At 36.9% G+C, this 24,602-nt stretch overlaps 2 protein-coding genes across 2 annotated transcripts; one reads left to right on the top strand and one right to left on the bottom strand.

The window, feature by feature from the left end:
* Positions 1-10,545: 10,545 nt before the first annotated feature.
* Positions 10,546-15,206, top strand: LOC110894266. Its single transcript, XM_022141463.2, has 2 exons — positions 10,546-10,691; positions 12,854-15,206. The coding sequence occupies exon 2, from the start codon at positions 12,956-12,958 to the stop codon at positions 14,918-14,920; it is 1,965 nt and encodes a 654-aa protein (XP_021997155.1). The 5' UTR covers positions 10,546-10,691; positions 12,854-12,955; the 3' UTR covers positions 14,921-15,206.
* A 433-nt stretch (positions 15,207-15,639) lies between these two features.
* LOC110894267 (F-box only protein 6) lies at positions 15,640-18,666 on the bottom strand. Its single transcript, XM_022141464.2, has 2 exons — positions 18,336-18,666; positions 15,640-17,064 (listed from the first exon to the last, which is right to left on the bottom strand). The coding sequence occupies exons 1-2, from the start codon at positions 18,452-18,454 to the stop codon at positions 15,819-15,821; spliced, it is 1,365 nt and encodes a 454-aa protein (XP_021997156.1). The 5' UTR covers positions 18,455-18,666; the 3' UTR covers positions 15,640-15,818.
* Positions 18,667-24,602: the final 5,936 nt, after the last annotated feature.

The raw sequence follows: 24,602 nt of genomic DNA, 5'->3' as shown, positions 1-24,602 counted from the left end.
GAATCATCACAGAAGACGTGTCGGATTCTTCTGCTAGTAGTATGAGTCTGAGTCCATGCGACAGACACAATTCTTGCAACTTAAATCCACAATCAACGTATACAGATGCAAGAGAATGGCGAGTTATTTTCAGTTATTTTTGTTGATCCACAAATTCCATTGTTTAAATTAGAATCAGGTTCTCAAGACAAGGATCGTTCTAATAGATTAAAGAGAATAAACCATTTTTACCCATAGTAAACGGGCCGTATAACAATATACGACCCGTATACAATCATCGTATACATAGTATACGATCAGTAAAAATATTTTTTACCAGTCGTATACGGCTGTATAAACAGTATACGACCCGTATACGCATGGTAAAAAATGGTAATAGGTTGTGGTTCAGCCAAAATGACATCTAGCATTACTAACGATTCAAGTAAGTATCTAAAATTTTGAAAATTCAGGTTTACCTTGTTAGTTTCTCAAAACACTAATAAACATCTGCTTCCTGAATCTGAATCAGAATGTTAACTCTTTCACTCATAAACATCTGCTTCCTGAATCTGAATCAGAATGTTAACTCTTTCACTCATCAACATCGAGGGTTATATCGGAATCAGGCGTTGGAAGGATTGTAGTAGTAGGACATTGGTACCACTGTGAAAGTTGCATCAGGAAGCTCAACTTTAACGGACCGGTTATTCGACCGAGTAATCAATTGTATTTTTTTAGTTGATTCTCTTGTTAAGTTTTTCTAATCCAACCGAAATCCACAAATTCAAGTCAGGGATCGTTCTAATAGATTAATGAGAATAAACCCTCGTTTCTTCATCTTCATCTTCAAGAACAATGATGAACAGATGATGTTGGGAATTAAACGCATGTACGTGACAAAACAAGGATCGTTCTAATAGATTAAAGAGAATAAAGCAAGGATGTTGTGAATTCGCATAAACATATATTCGTTTCATAACCTCCTGCTATAAATCAACCACAACTGACAAAGAGCATGTATTAGAAACCATCCTATGTCTTTTACCAACCGAAGAGGCAGCGAGGACAGATAATACTTCATTTGTCGAGAAACCATATTGTCAAGAAACTAACATCTTTTACTCATAAACCCTTGAATCCCAACGCTTCTCTAAAAGAGCCTGTATTAGAAACCATCCTATGTCTTTTAGCAACCGAAGAGGCAGCAATGACAAATAATACTTCATTTGTCGAGAAACCATATTGTCAAGAAACTAACATCTTTTAATACTTCATTTGTAACCGTAAGGATGATGCAAATTTGTACGTAAAGATCTCTACACAAACTCTTCTACATCTTTTAACCAATTGTCCATCACTTAAGACCTTGAAAGATTTGTTGAAATCGAAGAAAAGAGTAACTAGCAGAAGACGTGTAGGGTTCTTCCAACAAACAGTGTATGTGCTTGTGCTGTAGAAACCGGTGATGAATTTGTGTATCTAAATCAGGTTCCCTGCCTTAGATCGGTCATTCCTTGTGATACATGAACGTTGGATTCTTGTCTTTCAGAAGAGTTGGTATTGAACCAAGAATACTTCAAACATTCTAAACCCTACTTGGAAACAAACCAACAAAATCCTTATACTTTTCTAGCAGAACCCGACACGTCTTCTATGATGATTCGAAACATTCACGAACCACAATGGACTCAGACTAATACTACTCACCCTCCCCCGAGGAAAAGTTTTCCCGACGACTCAAGACAAAGCAGTTGGTTTGGGTTCATATCAGCGTTGTTTATCACCCTGTGTAAGCATTGGAAGCCCGACCACTAGCAGAATCATTGCATTACATCCCCGTTGAAAACAAGTGATTAAAACGCTCCTCCTTACAACTCTCATCAAATGCCTCACCCTTCCTTTTTATTACAGTCATACGACATGTTTTTTTGTTTTTCAATCTTTGTTACTTGTTAAAGTTTTATTTTTTTCTACTTTTAGAAAGATTTGACCACCTAACGACTGTAAAATGTCTCGTGTGATTGACACCTTAAATCCATTAAATACTTTGGGTAAAATCTAATTTTCTTTTCATACGGGCCGTATACAGTTATACGGCCCGTATACATTGTTCGTATCCATTGTATACGACCAGCCAAATTCTTTACACATGGTGTATACGGGCCGTATACAGTTATACGGCCCGTATGGAATGAAAAAAACTGACAAAGTCTGAAGGCACAGACTTTGTTAGTTTTATTTTATTATATACGGGCCGTATAACTGTATACGGCCCGTATACACCATGTGTAAATAAGTTTTTGCCATGTGTTAATATTAGGACCCTATAAAATTTACATTTATTAAACCCGTGTAATACACAGGGTTCTAACCTAGTATTTTAATAAACTAAAGTAGATACGTAAAATAAAAGTGATACACATATAAATAAGAAGAATTCCAATATATTTCTAATAGTACACGGATATAATATAGATACGAATAACAATTTCACAACAGTCATACTAAAACATGTAAAAAACTTGTATGACATTGATGGCAACGTGTAAAAACTTAGATGACATCAACAGAAACGTATAAGGGGGTGGGGGTGGTCATCACTCATCACTCACAACATCCAATTAAGTTCCGTCATGTCATCAACCATTATTCTATCACTCACAAGTTTTTTTAGGGCTCCCCTTGTTCCCACACCCCCTATATCTTATTTTCACATCCCTAGTGTATACGAGCCGTATACAAAATATACGGCCCGTATAGAATGTTTTTGAATAGGAAAATGCGCAGAGAATGTTTTTTTGATTTTACTATATACGGCCCGTATATAGTTATACGAGCCGTATACATGTGTATACGATTTGTAAAAACTATATGGCTCAATGGATTTATTTTGGGAGGTTTTTGATGTTACCAAATGTATACGGGCCGTATAACTGTATACGGGCCGTATATAAGGATGTTTTTTCAAGTATCACGTTTTTTCCGGTAAAAACACCATCGTTCTAGGGTTTCTAAACTCTTCATCACCTTTAACAATGTTGATCGGAACACGCCGCTTAAATCGGAGCACAAGTAGAGTAACGTTACCGATCAATCCGTTGATCGAGTAACTAGCAGAAGAACCCGACACAAACAAGTTGTCCACAGTTTGTTATTCAGATCTCTATTCGGTCATCTTTCCAAACTACAACACACGATAACTTTAAACTTTATAGTGTGTGATTTGACCAGGAAATGATTGGAGGTGATTGCTACTTTTAATAAGCTGTCATAGTTGTCAAATTCGATTTCAACAAATCTTTTCCCTTTTCCTTCAATTTCTAGAACATTCTCTGTAACATGAAGACGTGTCGGGTTCTTCTACTAGTGGTATTTTAATGAAGTATTGAAGATTGAATGTGCAAACCCAACCGTTTTTACTACGGAAACGGTGGCTATGCGAAATACAAACCGCAATCTTTTGTGACTACGGGAAACACAAGTTTTCTTTTTTAGCTTGATGGATGTCCGTTATCTCATTTGAGGCGGGCATTGTTTAAATCTGAATATAACTAGATGTTACGTGTAACTTCATTAAACCAAGAACAAAGCCTATTTCGAAACACATGTGTTCGTATCAGCGTTGTTTATCACCCTGTGTGAGCATTGGAAACCCGACAAACAGTCTTGACAATTGTGACAGCTTTTCTATCTGTGTGTGTCACATCCATCCTGTTATACCAATCGATATGAGTAATTTTACAAAAAAAATTTTCTAATTAGCGTTGTTAACTACCAAAAGAATGCATACACAAATAGTTCTAGTGGACGAAGCAAAGAGACCGTTGTGTATCTGAATCAGGTTCTCAAACAAACACTACTAAAGATGAGTTGGTGATAAATACCGGAGCTGTTATCTCGGTTGTTCAGTACTTTCGTGATAATAAAACAAGCAAGCATTGATTTTGCCAAGATTGAAGGAAAGAATCTGGCCATAAGCGTTGTGGATTCTCAGCGTTATTCGAATGTAAGTGGATCGAGTGATACGCTTATCTATTCTGGTCAAGGTGGGCATGGTTTGTTCGGGAGTAAATCACCACCCAAAGATCAATAACTTGTGAGTGGGAATATGGCTATGAAGACGTGTCGGGTTCTGCTAGTTATTCGGAATGTTTTGAATCATCACAGAAGAGGTGTCGGGTTCTGCTAGTTATTCGGAATGTTTCGAATCATAACAGAAGACGGATGCGGTTTGCATATTCAATCTTCATTGCTTCATTAAAATTACAACACACGATAAAATGCTTGGAAAATTGCATCAACTCTCCTATATCAACATACTCTTCTCCAGACGCTAAATTGTTATGAATGACAACTTGAGGGGTCTAGTTAACTTTCAGATTCAGACTCAGGCAGCAGAAGATTTGTCAAAAAACATGGTCAACGTAGTAAAATGTGAGCTTTTACACCAACCATATCGAAATCCACAAATTCCAACAGTTTCTTCGTAGATTCCGTCCGGTTTTCAAAGATGGTTGATGAAACCGAAGCTGTTATTTCTGTTGTTCAGTACTTCCGAGATCTGAACCAATCGAAATCCACAAATTCCAACAAATTGCATCAGGAAGCTCATCTTGAACGGACGATATGTATCTTCTATCATGCGATGGACCCAATTCTTGCATGTTAAATCCACAATCAACGTATACAGGTGCAAGAGAATGGCGAGTTATTTTCAATTATTTCTGTTGATCCACAAAATCCATTGTTTAAATCAGAATCAGGATCGTTCTAATAGATTAAAGAGAATAAACCAATTTTTACCAATTTTTACCCATGTTATACGGGCCGTATAACATTATACGGGACGTATACAATCATCGTATACATTGTATACGATCGGTAAAAAATCTTTCACATGCTGTATACGGCCGTATAATAGTATACGGCCCGTATAACATGGGTAAAAATTGGTCTGGTAAATTTTTTTACATGGTGTATATGGGCCGTATAATAGTATACGGCCCGTATTCTCAGGGTAAAAATGGTTTTACCAATTCTCAGTTATTTCTGTTGATCCACAAATTCCATTGTTTAAATCAGAATCAGGATCGTTCTAATAGATTAAAGAGAATAAACCATTTTTACCAATTTTTACCCATAGTATACGAGCCCTATATAAAAATATACGGCCCGTATACAATCATCGTATACATTGTATACGATCGGTAAAATTTTTTTTACCGAGGGTATACGGCCGTATAAACCGTATACGGCCCGTATACATATGGTTAAAATGGTAAAAACCTCTTTAATCTATTAGAACGATCCAATAAACGAAGAACAAAGCCTATTTTCAAAACACAGGTTCATACAGTGCTGTAATAGGTTGTGGTTCAACCAAAATGACATCTAGCATTACTAACAGTTCAAGTAAGTGTCTAAAAATTTGAAAATTCAGGTTTACCTTGTTAGTTTCTCAAATCATCTGCTTCCTGAATCAGAATGTTAACTTTGAGTCATAAACCGTTAATCCCAACGCTTCTCTAAAAAAAATTTCTTTCTTTCCTTTTCATGAGGTAAAACCAGTTTCAACATCAAGGGTTGTTTTTCACCCTGTGTGAGCATTGGAAGCCCGACAAACAGTCTTGCAAGACTGAAATAACTCGCCATATGGAAGGATTGTAGTAGTAGGACATTGGTACCACTGTGAAAATTGCATCCGGAAGCTCAACTTGAACGGACCCATTATTCGACCGAGTAATCAATTGTATTTTTTTAGTTGCTTCTCTTGTTAAGTTTCTGACCCAACCGAAATCCACAAATTCAAGTCAAGGATCGTTCTAATAGATTAAAGAGAATAAACCCTCGTTTCTTCATCTTCATCTTCAAGAACAATAATGAACAGATGATGTGGTTTTTTTCCACAGAACGTGGTGGAGTGCGGTGGTTTCGAGAACATTCTCCCTGTGTATGTGCTTGTGTTGTAGAAATCGGTGGTGAATTTGCGTACACAACTGAAGGTTCAGTGCACGAAAAGTTTCTTATGAAATGTACGTGACAAAACAAGGATGTTGGGAATTAAACGCATGTACGTGACAAAACAAGGATCGTTCTAATATATTAAAGAGAATAAACGAAGGATGTTGGGAATTCGCATAAACATATATTCGTTTCATAACCTCCTCCTATAAATCAACCACAACTGACAAAGAGCCTGTATTAGAAACCATCCTATGTCTTTTACCAACCGAAGAGGCAGCAAGGACAGATAATACTTCATTTGTCGAGAAACCATACTGTCAAGAAACAAACATCTTTTACTCATAAACCCTTGAATCCCAACGCTTCTCTAAAAGAGCCTGTATTAGAAACCATCCTATGTCTTTTACAAACCGAAGAGGCAGCAAGGACATATAATACTTCATTTGTCGAGAAACCATACTGTCAAGAAACTAACATCTTTTACTCATAAACCCTTGAATCCCAATGCTTCTCTAAAAGAGCCTGTATTAGAAACCATCCTATGTCTTTTACCAACCGAAGAGGCAGCAAGGACAGATAATACTTCATTTGTCGAGAAACCATACTGTCAAGAAACTAACTCTTCTACATCTTTTAATACTTCATTTGTAACCGTAAGGATGATGCAAATTTGTACGTAAGATCTCTACACAAACTCTTCTACATCTTTTAACCAATTGTCCATTACTTAAGACCTTGAAAGATTTGTTGAAATAGAAGAAAAGAGTAACTAGCAGAAGACGTGTCGGGTTCTTCCAACAAATTGTGTATGTGCTTGTGCTGTAGAAACCGGTGATGAATTTGTGTATCTAAATCAGGTTCTCTGCTTTAGATCGGTCATTCCTTGTGATACATGAACGTTGTATTCTTGTCTTTCAGAAGAGTTGGTATTGAACTAAGAATACTTCAAACATTCTAAACCCTACCTGGAAACAAACCAACAAAATCCTGATACTCTTATAGCAGAACCCGACACGTCTTCTATGATGATTCGAAACATTCACGAACCACAATGGAATCAGACTCATACTACTCACCCTCCCCTGAGGAAAAAGTTTTCCCGACGACTCAAGACAAAGCAGTTGGTTTGTGTTCATATCAGCGTTGTTTATCACCCTGTGTGAGCATTGGAAGCCTGACCACTAGCAGAATCATTGCATTACATCCCCGTTGAAAACAAGTGGTTGTAATGACGACACCCTTGATTAAAACACTTCTCCTTACAACTCTCAACAAATGCCTCACCCTTCCTTTTTATTACAGTCATATGACACGTTTTTTTGTTCTTCAATCTTTGTTACTTGTTAATGTTTTATTTTTTTTCTACTTTTAGAAAAATTTGACCACCTAACGACTGTAAAATGTCTCGTGTGATTGACACCTTAAATCCCTTAAATACTTTGGGTAAAATCTAATTTTCGTTTCGTACGGGCCGTATACGGTTATACGGCCCGTATACGGTTATACGACCCGTATAGATCGTTCGTATACATTGTATACGACCAGACAAATTATTTACACATGGTGTATACGGGCCGTATACAGTTATACGGCCCGTGTGGAATGTAAAAAACTGACAAAGTCTGCTGGCACAGACTTTGTTAGTTTTTTTCATTCTATACGGGCCGTATAACTGTATACGGCCCGTATACACCATGTGTAAATAAGTTTTTGCCATGTGTTAATATTAGGACCCTTTTTTAGTGGGGGTGGTCATCACTAGTGGTGGAATTCCATCACTCACAATTTTTTTTATTTTTTTTAAATTATAAATTAACAATAAAACACTAAAATTATAAATTTCATTTAAATAAAACCTAAATTACACAGTAAAAAAAAAACTAAACATTGGAAAAAAAAACTTAAATTAAACGGATGGCATCTCCCATCCCCACCTTTCACAAATCTCGCGTTTTTGTTGAATTACGACCGACTTAAACGGTTCTTCGAGATGGGTGTGCGGCTCACACAAGATTTTTAAATCATTTTGTCTTTCTACTGCCTTTAAGTGTCCCATATACGCGTGCTCGCGTTGAAGTTTTGCCGACACAAGTTTTTCTCTTCTTTCTTTGGAATCGCTTATTTCCGCCAATTTCGCCTCTTCTATTATGAAGATCGACTCCGCCACCGCTTCTTTCCTTTGCTTGACGAATCACCACTTTTCTTGCGGCGCGGCCTTGTAGGTGTATCTTCTTGAATGGGGTCGTCAACGGGTTGATCTTCGTCAACGGGGTCGTCGTTTAAATTCATTTGGGGCAAGTTATCCGACGCGGAAGTCGTGTAGTTCCCTGACTCGGAGGTCTTTGATCTTTTCGGACCTCCTCTTTTTTTTGGAGCCGTAGGCCCACCCATGTCGACCAAATCAACCGGTACCCACTTCGGGTGACGTCTCGCAACCTTCCATGCCGCCACGTGTGGAAAACTCCTCTTTTTGTATAGTCGGCAATACTCTTCGGTGACGGTTTGCATGATAGTCGCCTCGCTCGCTCCACTTTCTGGATTTCGGTTCTATAAAAAATAAAAAAAAATTATTTAAAAGACACTGTTTTCTGTAAAAAAAACAGTTTTCTGGTTTTAAAAAAATAACTGTTTTCTTTTTTTTTAAACAGTTTTCTGGTTTTAAAAATAATAATTGTTTTCTGTTTTTTATACAAAAGCAGTTTTCTGTTTTTTTTTTTAAATTGTTTTCTGTTTTTTTAAAAAAGTTGTTTTCTGTTTTTTTTAAAAGAAACGGTTTCTATTTTTATAAAAAAGAAACAGTTTCTGTTTTTATAAAAAAGAAACACTTTTCTGTTTTTATTAAAAAATCAGTTTTTTTAAATTCGTTTTCTGATTTTTTTTATAAAAACAGAATTCTGTTTTTAAAATAAAAAAAATAGTTTTAACTTTGTAAAAAAACGTACCATTTGATTGAAACAACCGTTGAATTTACTAATTTTCCAGTTCAAATCCGTCAATTTCGACGTCATTTGATCCATGTTTCGTTCCGTTGAATCGGGAAGTTTGCTAAAATGAAGCATGACCCGTCTCCAAAACATTTCCTTTCTTTGTTCATTGGCATATTTCTTGTTTTCGGAGGTGTGCAAGTACGCCTTCACCAAGGCGACCTCCTCCTCGGTCGTCCAATTTCTCCGAACGGATGACGGGACAACTTCTTGAACGTCTTCTTCTTCTTCTTCTTTTTCGTCTTCTTCTTCTTGAACGTCATCATCATCTTCATCGTCGTCGAGATTTTGTTGTGGTTCACGATACGCACGTGCAAAATGACGGATATCATCTTCTAGTGGGTCGACTTGTTGGGATTAGGTTTGAAAGTGTTGAAACGATTGGGGTTGAAATTGGTGAGGTTGAAACGGTGGAACGAACGGTTAGTTTTGATACGGTTGTGATTGAAAGGGTGGATATTGTTGGGTTTGAAAATGTGGGACTTGGTCGGGTTTGTCTTGCAACCTAAAGCGCGTCGGCTCGCCAAGATTCGCTCGAACCTTGGGTCTTACGGGATTTTTCTTCGTACCCGAACCTATTTTCTTCGAACCCGAACCTCTCTTGCTTGAACCTTCCATCTTTGTGTTGAATTTGGATTTGAAGGAAGTAATGAATTTTATTGATTTTGGAAGAATGTTTGAATTTTTGTAGAATCTTTGGGGGAATATTTGGATTTTATAAAACCCTAAACGTTCAAACGATCATATTTCAAGCCCAACGTTCCCTTTTTTTTTGAAAACTCAACGCGTGGAAAATTTCACGAGTGCTAAAGTTCACGCGTGAATTAAAGAGGTGGCGGTGGTGTTTTGATGTTTATAACGCGTGATGGAAGCCCATCACGGCTCCACCCCGCTTGCCCTTATACACAAAAAATAATTATTTTATCTTTAATATCTAAAAAACTTGTGAAATAAGTTTACTACAACTAGGGGTGTCCACGGTGCGGTTCGGTTATTAGCGTTAACCATAACTGTAACCGAAGTCATTGGTTAATTAGTTGGGTTAATTCGGTTAATTTGTCAGTTTTCTGTTTGTTTCGGTTAATAACCAAATTAGGCAAGGGCTAATTTTTTTGCTTAGAAATACATGTAATGTGGGTATAAATACATGAAATATTAGTACATTAAACGAATGTATGAATACATGAAATAGAAGTTTAAATACATGAAATGGAGGTATAAAACCTATAAATATATGAAAATATAAATGGTTCGGTTAATTTTGGTTAACTGATGGTAACAAAATAACCGATAAGTCGATAACCGACTTTCGTTTAATTCGGTTTCGGTCAATTTCGGTTCGGTTTCGATTAACAGTTCGATTATTACAAACCCTTAACTACAACGTTTAAACAAACTTTAGAAACAAAACACATTATAAGGACTAAAAATGACAATAACATATAACTATTACGATAAACCACGACACGACACAACATGACAATCGTTATTATCTGATAATGGGCTAACCATGGCTAGACCCAACCCAACCCAAGTACAAGCATTGAGTCAAACTTAACCATGGTTGGGTAACATCTAAAGATGGAGTTGGGTTAGGGTTAAGATGCAAAATTGTAAGAGTGCATATATTGTGACAATTGGGCAAAAATATTATTCTCCAAGAGTAAAAAGGGGCAAACACAAACACACACACAGAATATTTCATCTCGGTGATAAAGGCTTTTGATGATAACTCAAATTCACCAACAATTTCTGCATTAGGTCTGTTTTCAATCTCATATCTACTGTATGCATGTCGATTCGTATGCTAATTTACGCTAATTTTCATTCAATTTTTAGTTTTAGGGTTTCTGTTATGATCGATGTTGTTCTAGGTAATCTTCATGTCGTGTATCGTTGTAGATCAACGATTGAACCCTAATTTGTGTGTTTTGTTGAATTATTGATTAATTTGTCGAATTTGTTATTGGTGATTTTTGTTTGCTTATTATTTTGATGATTTTTTTGTGTGAATTTAGTTCTGATCTGTGAAATTAAAGCTGGTAAAACAGTTATACGTTGTGGAATCAATGTGTATGATTTTTCTTTTCTTTGTGTGTGTGTGTGTGTGAAAAAATTGTTTTCATTTGGTTACAATTGAAGTATCTGTTTTGTTACATTATTGAATTATTATTTGTTGTTATGTTGTGATGTTATGATTAGAAGTTATGTTTGTGAAGATATGATAATAAGGCTTCTGTAGGCTAAGAATAATCTAGAATAGGAAGATTCTAGAATGCGGTTATTAGGAATGAAAGTAGGATAAGTAGGATGGCCTTATTTGGTGTTACCGATCTCGAGTTTTAACTTGTGAAGATTTATTGAAGTGTTGTGTAAAGAAAGTACAAAGTGTTACCTTTTATTCCACCATTTCAAATCCAACCATTTCAAACCCAACCGTTTAATCAAATGTCACTCGACCCACTAGAAGATAACAATCTCATCCACCAATTCGCGTGTGCATATCGCGAACCACAACAAGAAGTTGATGACGATGACGATAGTGAACCGGTTCAAGAAGAAGAAGAAGAAGAAGAAGAAGACGATGAAGAAGTTGATATCGTCCCAATATCCGGTGGTCGGAGAGCTTGGACGAGCGAGGAGGAGGTCGCCTTGACCAAGGCATACTTGCACATCTCCGAAAACACAAAACATTCAAATGAACAAAGAAGAGACTTGTTTTGGAGACGAGTTATTGCACATTTTTCCAAACTTCCCGGTTCGACCACACCCAACCACTAAAATCCATCACTAGTGATGGAATGAAGTTCGATGACGTGGCGGAAGCTGGTTGGGTGTTGTGAGTGATGAAAAGTGGAGCACCCCCACCCCCCTAATAACTCGGGAAGTTTGGAAAAATGTGCAATTACTCGTCTCCAAAACAAGTCTCTTCTTTGTTCATTTGAATGTTTTTTGTTTTCGGAGATGTGCAAGCATGCCTTGGTCAAGGCGACCTCGTCCAAGCTCTCCGACCACCGGATATTGGGACGATATTAACTTCTTCATCGTCTTCTTCTTCTTGAACCGGTTCACTATCGTCATCAACTTGTTGTTGTGGTTCGCGCTATGCACGGGTGAATTGGTGGATGAGATTGTTATCTTCTAGTGGGTCGAGTGACATTTGATTAAACGGTTGGGTTTGAAATGGTGGAATAAAAGTTTGGTTTTGATACGATTGGTTGTTGGTTGTGAAACGGTTCGTTTTGAAAGGGTTGGTTGGGAAACAGTTGGTTTTGAAATGGTGTGATTGGGTCGGCTTCGTCATGCAAGTGAAATCTCGCCGGCTCGCCAAGATTAGCTCGAACCTTTGGCCGTGTGGGTTTTTTCTTCGAACCCGAACCGCGTTTGCTTGAACCTTCCATTTTTCGGTTTAGAATGTAGAGTGTAGAGATGGTAGTTTTGTGGGTTGAAAGGTTAAGGTATTTTTTTGTGGGTTTAAAGGTTAAGGTGGATGGTATATATATAGTGTTTAATTTTATTTATTTATTTTTATTTTTAACACCCCAACGTTCACCTTCAACGGTAACTTCATCATCTTCACGCGTGGTCAACATGACCGGCGGCGGTGTTCCACGCGTGGTCACCCAACCACCACGCTCCATCACGTAGCACCCCCACCTCTCTAATAGAACCCCGCTTGTATCACAGTTGTCTACATGGTAAAAACTAAAAATTATGGTATTAAAATATTGTAGGGTTTAAGAAAAATCATTGAACGTACGTAAGGTTCTTAGTTTAATAAAAGCAATCTGATTATTCTGAAGTATATACAATCTTCTTGAATATAGTAACTGTTTCTTCTTGTATAACTTAAACTTAGAATACATGTTACGACAATCTTCGATTGAAGATTCTGATTTAGCACTGATTATATTGCTTTGAAGGTTGAATGGAGGGGCACAAAAGGGACCGAGTCAAGTAAGTGTATATTCTTCGTGCTGTCCTGGCATAAACAGTATTATTATTTTTTCCAAGTAGCAGAAATAATGGAGTGCAATAGAGACGAAGCTAAACGGGCGAAAGAAATTGCTGAAATTAAATTTTCTTCAAAAGACATCACGGGGGCAAAAAAGTTTGCTTTAAAGGCACAAAACTTGTATCCGGATCTTGACGGTATTGCTCAAATGATAGCAACTTTGGATATTTATATTGCCGCAGAAAATAAAACAAATGACGAGTCCGATTTTTACGGGATACTTGGCGTAAGCCCATTCGCTGATGACGATACTGTGCGGAAGCACTACAGAAAACTAGCGTTATTTCTTCATCCCGATAAGAACAAATCCATAGGGGCAGATGGGGCGTTTAAGTATATATCGGAAGCGTGGAGTTTGCTTTCAGATAGAACTACACGAACCGCTTATGATCAACGGCGGCAAATAACTGCCCAAAACGGCAGTACGGCGCCAGCTGGACAGAACGGGTTCTACAATTTTACAAGTACGACTGCTGGAGCGAAAGCGACAAGCAGTACCCCGAAAGAACATAAACCGAAAACGCAGAAGACGTTCTGGACAGTATGTCACGGATGTAAAATGCAGTACGAGTATTTACGAATGTATTTACATCAAAATCTGTTGTGCCCTAATTGCCATGAACCGTTTTTAGCTATGGAAACCGCACCGCCATTCACGAAAGTTTCGACTAAAGGTTTCAAAAGTCAGAAAGTTAAAAACGCGTCGAACGCTGGAAAGCACAGGTCAACAAGTCAGAGCTTTCAGTGGGCCCCGTTTTCCAAAACGGGTTCTCCTGCATCTTCTTCTCAAGCTGCAACGATGGTCCAACTAGCCTATGAGAAAGTCAAAAGAGAGAGAGAAGAAGCTCAAGCCGCTACTAAAAGAGAGGAAGCTTTAAAAAGGAAAAAGCTTTCGAAAAGAGCGTTTAAGTATTCGTCATCCAGGCTTTTTAATTCCGTGAAGAAAAATCCGGAAGAAATTGATGCCGGTAAAGGTGTTTTGGATATCGATATTCAAGCTCGATTAGTTAAAAAGGCGCGAAACGAAATCCGGAGGAAATTACATGAATGGAAATCAAAAAGCGGTCAAAAAACTGGTCAAACGGTGGTCAACTCTAAAGAACAAAAAGACGAAGAAATACATAATGAGTTCGTAAATGGAAAGTCAATGGATAACACAATTGAGCCACTTGTAATCGATGTTCCGGAACCCGATTTTCATAATTTTGATCGGGAGAGATGCGAAACGTGTTTCGAAGAAGGTCAAGTATGGGCTGCGTATGACAATGATGACGGTATGCCAAGGCATTATGCGATGATTCAAAAAGTCAACTCAGTTGACCCGTTTAAGATAAAGGTACGCTGGCTTAATTTCCAAACCAACAAGGAGTTGGATTCAATATTTGGATTCACAAAACCATTTGGTTTTGGCGAGTTCAGAACGGGCAAACATGAGACAGTTTCCGTCACTAATTATTTTTCACACAAGGTTAATTTTACAAAAGCGGAAAACGGGTTATTACAAATTTACCCTCGTAAAGGCGACGTTTGGGCTTTATATAGAAACTGGTGCCCCGAATGGAATGGCGAAACACCAAATGAAGTAAAACATAAATACGAAATTGTCGATGTTGACGAGTACGATGAAGAATCAGGCTTTACGGTTACCCAACTTGTGAAAGTTGCGGGTTTTAAGACGGTTTTTCACAGGCAGATAAACCCTAAAGAATTGAGGGTAATCCCGGAAAGCGAAATATTTCGATTTTCTCATCAAATTCCTTCTCACCTGTTGACCAGTCAAGAATCGGTTAATGCTCTTAAAGGTTGTCGTGAACTCGATCCTGCAGCTACCCCTGATGAGTTTCTTCAAGTTATAGGTGATTTACAAGAACCAGAAACCATCGAAATTGATGATGACGGGGATGGTGAGTCAAAGGTTGGTGAGTCAGCGGTTTTAGCAGATGTTAAGGAAGTAGTGGATGTGGAAGTTTTGTGAGCGGAGATTTGCGGAGATAGATAGATGAAGAAAGTGGCGGTGTTTGAAGAGGCGAGTGTGCGTTACGCAGTTGGACACTGTGCATAATAGTGTGTCCAGCAACTGCTGCTGTTCTTTTATTATACTGGATATATGTTGGATATCAACTGCCTGAAAAAAAAAACTGTAACGTTGTTAATTTTGACTTGTGATTCGGGGTCAAAATGTTAACGATGAATACATGATGGATATTATTAGTATTTTAGGTTTATTTTATCTGATTTTATAAAATTTAGTTGTTTCTTTACATCTAGTTGTTTTCATGGTTTTCGTGTCCTGATATTCTTTCTTTATAGAAGTGTTTTATATAAAAAAAAAATTACAAGGTTTCATATATACCAAGTAAATTAAAATCAATTATATGGGGTATTTGATAGACTTTGTACAAAGTGTTTGGTTTTGAAGCTTCTTTACTTCTTTAGGTTACACATGTTTGTCCTTAACTTATAACTACTATATGAAAGCAGAACATCTCGTATACATGAAGCTCGCTTTCAGATTCTAAGACCTAAACGCCTCCGAACGCGTCACAGATTCTAAGACCTAAACGCGTTCGCACGCCTGTTAAAACCAAGATATGAACCAGGGCTAGGTAGCCTGAGAGACCTTACTCATTTAGATACAGTTTGGACTGCTTATAATCTGTTTGATTTGTATTTTAGATTCTCACTTTTTGTGACTAGAGGAATAAAACAACACTAGTTATACACGTACAGGTCTTATTACAAAGACAATGAGAAAAATTGAACAGGATTAACATTACCCAAATGGGTCGGGTTGGGTTGTTGTAGAAAAGGTTTTAAACTTTAAACCTGTCTTCAACAACGCTACTATACTAAACTACGTGGGAAACAAAAGTCTAAGCCTTAGCCTTAGCGGTCAGACAAGGATGAAAGGCGGTCCCACAAGCGATCCATTGTCGTTTTCGACTGTGTGGAAACACACAGTTAGGAACCTTGAACCATTCTTTTCTTGCCATATCGTAACCGACTAACCGGTTCGTCATTTTGGACCGAAGTGATAACATAAGCAATGTTTTGTTACCCAAACAAGACATCCTAATGGGCTTTCCATAAAACTCTAAGCACCATATATTTGGCATTCTGTCAACCTCCTTCCACAAGAGAGTCATCTTCTGAAGCTCCCATATGCAGACACACGTGGCGGCATTCTTTGTCAGCAACCCCGCCAACATAATCCTGCCGCCACACTCCGCCAGCGTGTGCTCCCTCAGGTGGACAGGGGCCGGGACCGTAAACTGCTTCCAAATCCCCGTTTCTGTATCATACGACACTATCCCATCCGGATCCGACCTTAGAAAATACATACACCCGGCTATAGTCACGGGCTGTGACCTATAGTTTAACGACAACGGCACGTTAATGCACGTTGGCATGGCACCCGGGCACGCCCACGTGTCATTTCTGGAATCATAAATTTCATACTCGCCATTCGACCCGACCCACATAACCTGGTACGCCCCACCCGCTTTCTCGTTTGCAGTCATCCCGACAACGACCCTTGACCAGACATTGACCGATCTAGCCTGTAACTCACGGAAAGACCGGGTCAACGGGTTACACACATAGAAGCTTCCATGACTAATGTCTAGAAAACAAACGAGCCCGCCTGCAGAAGCAACGGGCAACACTATCTTATTTGTCGGTACGACAGGTACATTAGGGTGGTGCCATTTTCTTGAAACCGGGTCGTACATGGCTCCCGTGTTGACATTTTCATGGGTTCGGGTGTAGAACCACGGTTGGGTTCGAGTGAGTTGACCGCATTGAAGCGAGAAGCTGTTAGAAGTCAACAACGAGTTCCATTTCTGGCAAACGGATCTGAACCGGAAAAAGGTTGCAACCGGAAGTCGGGCAATTACGTTTTCGAACAGGTCTTCTGGGAACTCTTTCCATATTTCTGAATCCATAGTCTTGTTCGGAACAGAGGTTTCAGATAATTTTTTTCCTTGGGTGCTGTCCTTCCGGGCCCGTTTTGAAGGCGGGCCTATCCCGGGCTCTAACATTTCAAACTTTCCAGCTTTCATTACAAGATTGTAGCAATCATCTTCTGATTGATCGTCTTCAAGGTTTAGAAGACACGAGCTACACAAAAATAAAGTTATGATGAATAATCAAATTATCTATATGAATTATACAAATTTAAGATGTTTGTCAACAACTAAAAATCTAGATGATTGTTGTATTGGGATCACAGATTCAGTTATTTCACATAAACAAGTTAAACATACTGCCATATATGCCAAGTCTATATCTTATCTGTTATATTTATTATTATTTCTATAAGTTTGATTTTAGTCATAACTAGATCTCTAGTTGAATATTAGGATAGTTCTTGACATTTTATCATTATCATTGGTTCATCGTAAACTCTTAAAGAGATATGGTGTTCACTTTTTTTTATTTATTCAGCACACACAAAATACCATTTTATCAATATCAATTGGTTCTTTGATTCAAATATTTCATGGTATCAAAGCCATATTGCTCATGAGTTCAAATCATTCTGTTTGAATTCATTTTCTTTTTACAAATCAGGCAATGACCCTGAAGGCCTGAACTTTAATAACTGGAACAACAAATGCAGCAATGATCTGCAAGAATCAGGCACCAGCCTCAAGTTTTTAAAACCGGAACAAAATTCAAACAATCTAAAGATGACAACGCTACTGCCTTTGGTTTCTCATATGCTCGATATGCTACATTTCGTTTCAAACTACATGTCGCTTCAAAGTTCAAACGTCTAGCATAAGAGGTCATGTTAGTCAAGTCTATTCATCATCTAACATATTTATTATTACTTAAATTATCATATATCTATAAGTTTGTTTGTTATTGGTAATCTATGCAGTTAATGCGGTAAAATATCGGTAAATGTAATATAATGCAGAATTTATATTTATAGCAATTTAACACCAACAATTTAGTGATATATCGGTTATATCGGTCAATATCGCTGATAATATCGGTATTCTGACCGATATTTGACACTGATATTTTACTAGGGGACCGATATGACCAATACATCACCGATATTAACTGCATAGTTAATAATTCTATGACTCTAATTTCAATCTTAATATAGTTAGTTATTCACGTTTTATCATTGTAATTTCTCAATTCTCAGTATAAGTAGAAAACAATTCACTGTAATACTAAAACAAACCCTAATTTTACAAAAACTTCATCAATAATCACTATACAAACAACAATTAAAACAAATTCCAATTCCATAAACCTCCAATCAAATCCGAACTTAAACCAACAAACACAAATTCGCACCAAAAAACACAACAAAATTCATCTGAAATCACATTAATAACCGATCTAAACAGCTAGGGCACAAAACGACTGACCTGTGACTTGGAAGCTCCGGCGGTTGTTGCAGTATCGGCGGAGGCTGATAACGGAGGAGATACGGCGGCGGAGGAGTACCGGAAAGGTCTAGAACTTGAGAAATGAGATGACTCAACATTGTTCTACAAATAATAATAGTAATATTTACATATCAACTCTTTCTTCTTCTTCATCATCATCATCATAAATTATAAGCATCTGTTCTTCATCATCATTGTTATAGTGCCCCACCTTTACCGCCTTTGTTTCTCTCTCTAGATGATGACTTTCTCGCTCTGTATGTATGTATGTATGTATGTATATGTTGTGTTGTATCTATATGTGTTTTTCTGTTTGGAGAAAAAGGGGGAAATAAATAAGGGTTCGTTTTTTATTTTTAATTTGTTTTTTGCTATTTTGTTTTGTGATGTTTAATATCCACGTCAGCTGGGCCCACTGATGGTAAGTAGTATTGACCAATACGCTACTTTTCTCTCTTTTTCGTTTGGGCCTTTTTAGTAAATAGTAAAAACTATATTACATTTAAAAAACTTCAATTTTTATTAATTGGTCGATAATATTCCTAACTTTTAATTTGTACAAATACTATTCCTGAGTTTCAACTTATTGGCTAATAACACTCTCAAACTAGCTGAACCCTAATCTAATTAGTTTTTTTGCTAATATGGCACTTGTGTGTTAACGTGGCATCTGGCTTGGAATTTTTTGATGACTTGGCATCTGACTTCGCTTTTTATGACATGGCAATTGATGTGGCACTAGTTTATGATGTGGCAGCTGATATCAACAAACTGGGTTAGTTTGGAAGTACTATTGACCAATTTGTGAAAGTTGAGGTTATTTAATCCAATATCCTTTGTTTTTATTAATTTTACTAGTAGTTTTAAGTTTGGAATTCTTATTTCTTTATGCTACCACTATATCACTTTACATTTTTAAATATTACACCGATATCACATTTTACCACCGACCGTCGTCAATTCTCTGTCTTACACAAACTATAAGCACCATCTCACGTCTTACTATTTCCATTGACCAACGCCTACCACCACTGTTGACCACCTAAGTCGATGACACCCAAGTCAACACCTAAATCACTCTGATTAGTTTGCCTTTCAAAAATATTAAAAAACTTTAATTAGTATTAAACTGTGTAAACTCCATAAGACCGGGGGTGACAAAATAAACTAAAACTTGATATGTAAACCAGAACAATTGTGACAAATTGGGTATAAGACCATGTATAAGATTAGTTTTTAAATTTAACAGGTTTGGGATGGTCATGATATTAGCCTGTTAGGTGATACCCAACAGATTTCGAGTAATAATCATTCTAACATGTAATTTTTAACCACATAATAGATAACACCATAAACATGTAAATCTAATACCAATACCGAAGGGTATACCCATGAACTCGATGAGTATTGACTGTTGAGTTACGATTGCCCGGCTGGTATGAGGTCAAACATGAGACACAACTTTGTTCTCAGGTATCAAAGTTAACAAATTACATTTTAATTTTTAGGAATATTTTTTACATTGAACTCTTATATAGTATATACACAAAATACAAAAAGAAAAAAAATATATAACTTTATATATATAACATATATAATGTAAGATACAATGATTATTGATGCATGAAAAATCAACATTTTCAAGGAGAAAAGATGATTTGAGTCATTTAACTTTAATCATGTACTGTTTGATCCAAAAAACAATGAACAAGGGAGACCCACAACTATGACTAAATGTCAAGTGAGAGAGACCCACGACTTATTGACCACATTATGAGTGATTGAATTTTTGTAGTTAAAAGAAAGTGAAAGGCCAGCAAACTTAAAAATATACCGAAATATAATTATTACAACAAATGACTCATATACGGTACACCATCGTAGTTTAAAAAAATGAGTTGACGAATTCAACGATTCAACGGTTTAACTGGTCGACAAGGTTATAAAACTAAACCGCCGGGAAATGAAAGAAGTAAGCATCAATACTTCTCTACCGGTTATATATACCTAGGGATGAGCAAATCAGACCCGGTACCGGTACCGAATTTACCGGACCGGGTACTTTTTCGGTACCGATTCGGTACCAACTTTTGACATCTTCGGTAGCGGTATTTACCGGTTTTTACCCTCAAATACCGGTACCGTACCGGTACCGGTACCCACTTTTGGGGATTTTCGGTTCCGGTTCTTTCGGTACCGGACAGTACCGAGCTCACCCCTATATATACCTTTCATTAGAATTGTTTGATTCAACCATATCGTGGCGTCGGTGGATTCTAGTTTGACGTGTCCTATCGGTCCGACTTTTAAAAAACTAAGTTCAATACATTGACTTTTCTAAAATGGATGTAGATTTTTTTTATCGTTGGTGGTTGAAAATGAGATTGGTTGAAACGGGTTGGGTAAAATTAGGTCCGCGCCTAATTGAGGTAACAAACATTATAAAAATTATTAGGAAGATAACAAATAAATAACACATTAAGCTTTTTTTTTTTTTTTTTTTTAAAAGTGTCAAATATTAAAACCATCCGAAGTAAAATTTGTATAAAAAGGAGGTAAGCATCGACTCTTTCCTACCACTTTTACCATGGTTTTCATCATAATTGTTAGGCTAGTTCAAAATCATTAAATCAACATGTTATTTAGCTTGTAACATTGATGAAGCCGAGGGTTTCTAGTTCAACGTGTCATATCGGTCTGGCTTGTGAAATACTAAGCTAAAAACACCAAGATAGTATCCGTTGATCTAGAAAACAAGATAGATTGACATGGTTCGGGTACCATTAGGCCGATTCTGATCGAGATAACAAACATTTCAAAAATAATAAAGAAGTTGGTGATTATTTTACAAAGTTTCGAAAATAAATTTGTATAAAAAGCGTCGGATATATAAATTGTCAATGGTTACTTCAAAGGTATTCTACGTTGCCACTTAAGCCAAGAATGGTTTGGTGAAGCCACTAGAATTTCATCTTTAGATATATTTTATTTTCATGTTGGTAGTTTAACCAAATGAATATATACATTTGTTTTTGTTTTCTAAAAAGACTTGCGAAGATATACCCACACAAGTTCTGTATATATTTTACAAAAGAATAAAAACACATAAATAAAAGTATAATTTTCTATTTGTTAAGACAACTTTGGAGATTGAATAGCATCTTCATCGTGTTCGAACTTTATTTAAGAAGAGAAAAAAAAGCTATGTAAAAGGTATAGAACATTTAGACCGGGTGTAGTGATAGAGAAAAATAATGCCCCCACCATGGGGCATTATTCGACACGTGTTATCCCAGTCAGCATGGGCGTTATTGCAAAAGTGGCGTAGTGAGAATAATGCCTAAATAATGCCCCTTCCAATCATTAAACAAAAAAAAAACAATCTATTCTCTCATTGGCTAGTCAAACCAAAGTCAAGCCATCACAATCCCATTTTGGCGTTTTAATAAACACGCCGGTTACATTTTTTTTCAAAAATAACGCCGGATAACGCCTAGCGTAATGGGGTGGGGGGCGTTTTTTTCAATTTTTTTTTAAAAATACCGCCCCACTACGGGTGGTCTTAGTGTTGGATTCAAGAATCTCATAAGTAACATCGATAATGGATTAAGTAAATAATAGTTATATCAAATTGTAACAAGATTGAATTTCTTAATGAGGGTACTAATGAAATTAAGCGAGGCCTCCCCCTCGCACTTGATCTTAGATCCACACGGGGTGTGAACGAGCTGAGTTCGAGCTCGACCAGGCTCGAGCTAGAACTCGTTTCACTTATGAAAGCTCGAGCTCGGCTCGGCTCGATTCGAGCATTGTTTCTAAAGCTCGGGCTCAGCTCGTAGGTAATTTTTCAAGCTCGAGCTCGATTCGTTTATCATATCCTAATTTACTTATATTAATTGTAATTATTATTTACATATAATTTAGTATTTTTTTCATAAATTTATAAAATGTTAATCATTAGTATTTAAATATATGTTTAATATATAAATATATATAAACAAACTCGTTTAGGCTCGCGAGCAGGGGCGGACCTACCCTTTGGCCAGGGTGGGCGGCCGCACCCTTTGAAAAAAAAATTTAGTGTATATTTTAGGCAAAAAAACCCGACAACACCCCTTGAAAATATGATTGAACACCTCATCCGCACCCGTAACAAATAATATCTGGGTCCGTCACTGCTCGCGAGCCGGCTTGAGCTCGATAAGCGAAGCTCGGGCTAGAGCTTGAGCTCGTTTAAGCTCAGCTCGGTCGAGCTTTTTCGAGCCGATCTCAAGTAGCTCGCGAGTAGCTCGGCTCGTTTGCACCCCTATCCACACCTAATTAATTATAGTCTGTTTCTTTATTAATATGATTTTATAAAATTATAACTGTTATGAACTAGACGTGAAATGAAAACAAAAAACTTGAAGGTTTAAACTTTGAAAATATAAATACATACTAAAGCTATATATACGAACACATATTTCGTTCTATTTTTAACTCTTGTTATATCTTTCTTCAAATGCTATGTAAATTTATTATACTTCAGTGAAATTACGAGAACTGCATAATCTATCTATTTACATAATATTTGAAAGACATAAAGAAGAGTTAGAAATATAGTAGGATATATATTAGCATGTTCTAGAAATAAAAATTGATTTTATTAAAAATGTATAACCAATAAGTCAATAACCAAACTGGAATAGTGGATTATCTTCCACTCCACACTCCATCAACACCCAACCCACCATCATCCGTTAAAATGAATAAAAAACAAGAGCAATGAATCCATACATGAAAACTCATGGAGTTTAATATCTCTACTCAATAATGACTCAAGTACTCAATAGAACTTTTTTTTTTTTTTTTTTTGTAAATATGTTGTTTTAATCATAGTAAGATTCACATCATCACATGATTGTGCAAACCACTCCTGTCTTAAATCATGAAGGTTTTCCGTAATTTTATCGTACATTTGAGTGCATTACTGCATTAGGTTTTTTTTTTTTTTTTTTTTTTACATTCTATTTTTTATCCGATATTCAAGTGATACTATATATTATCAAACTACGATCCGTACGACAATCCTTTAGAGAGGGGCGGACCTAGGTAGAGCCCTTGGTGGGTTGGCGCACCTCTTGAAAAAAGAATTAGTGCATTTAATAGGGTAAAATCCTGATCGCATCCCTTAAAAATTTGGTTAAACCGCTCATTCACACTCTTTGAAAAAATTTCATGAGTCCGTCATTACCTCTAGCTAAAATATTCTACCGAGGAGAAATATAAAAATAGAAAATATTATATCATCCACTATATAGATATAAAAAGAAACAGTTTTATGAGAGTGAATAGTTATCCGTTGTTATTATCTTTTTCTCCATTATTTTCATCGTTTCCATCGTGGTTTATCAAAGCAAACAACTTCAAATTTATTTATTTTTATCTATTTTAGTATTTTACGTAAAACTATCTTAACTACAGATGGAAATGAAAGCCTACTTTGGCATAGTTTACGATCGTTTTGCTTGTGTTGCATAACTTTTAGCATGATCGGTTTTAACAATTTTCTTTAAATTGAGTTGTTTATTCATGTTCGGTTCATTTGCTTGTAACCGAACACTAACATTGCGTTCCCGAGTTAAGTTAAGGAGAGAAAAGAAATGATTCTCTCATTTTCTTTTATTTTTTCTCCGTTTCTTTCCAAATTGGAAAGATTAATTTTAGGAGAAAAAACTCTTAGTTTCTCTTCGTTAATGAAACTCTGGAACACAACTAAAATTTATTTCCTTTCAAATCTTTTCTTTTCTCTCGTTTAATGAAACTCGGGAACTAAGCGTAAGATAAGTAGTTTTGGTTCAACCCTGAAGAGGTATGGTCTCAAATCTTGCGCCGAGTCAGTGGCGAAGCTTGAGATTTCCGAGTGGGGGGTCGAAAAAGTATATACCCAAAAATTTCTAGACAAAAACTACATACTCTCCACTATTGAGCGAAAAGTTCGGGGAGTCGGCTGCCCCTTCCCGCCCCCACTATTCTTCGCCCATGGCGCCGACTACACGAGTTGACCTCAGGTCGCACGTGAGACCACACCCAAAATAAATCAAATTTAACACTTGGCTCCTTTACAAGAGGTTTCGCTTCCCTGGCCTTGCGCCGGCTACACGTGTTTAACCCAAATCGCGCGCAAGGCCATGACCAAATCCAACACTTAGTTCAGTCTACAAGCAAACTGGCGCAACACAATGATGGACGGTACAAAAGTACGAG

This window comes from Helianthus annuus, chromosome 12, assembly GCF_002127325.2.
Source record: "Helianthus annuus cultivar XRQ/B chromosome 12, HanXRQr2.0-SUNRISE, whole genome shotgun sequence".
NCBI lineage: Eukaryota > Viridiplantae > Streptophyta > Magnoliopsida > Asterales > Asteraceae > Helianthus > Helianthus annuus.
This window is presented reverse-complemented; position numbering and strand designations above follow the sequence as displayed.

Bases quoted from the DNA above. Each gene is read 5' to 3' on its own strand.
- LOC110894266 (XM_022141463.2), top strand. From the start codon at position 12,956: ATGGAGTGCAATAGAGACGAAGCTAAACGGGCGAAAGAAATTGCTGAA.
- LOC110894267 (XM_022141464.2), bottom strand. From the start codon at position 18,454: ATGTTGAGTCATCTCATTTCTCAAGTTCTAGACCTTTCCGGTACTCCT. The intron at 17,065-18,335 runs GTCAGTCGTTTT...ATTTTTGTGTAG, and splicing joins CCGGAGCTTCCAAGTCACAG to CTCGTGTCTTCTAAACCTTG.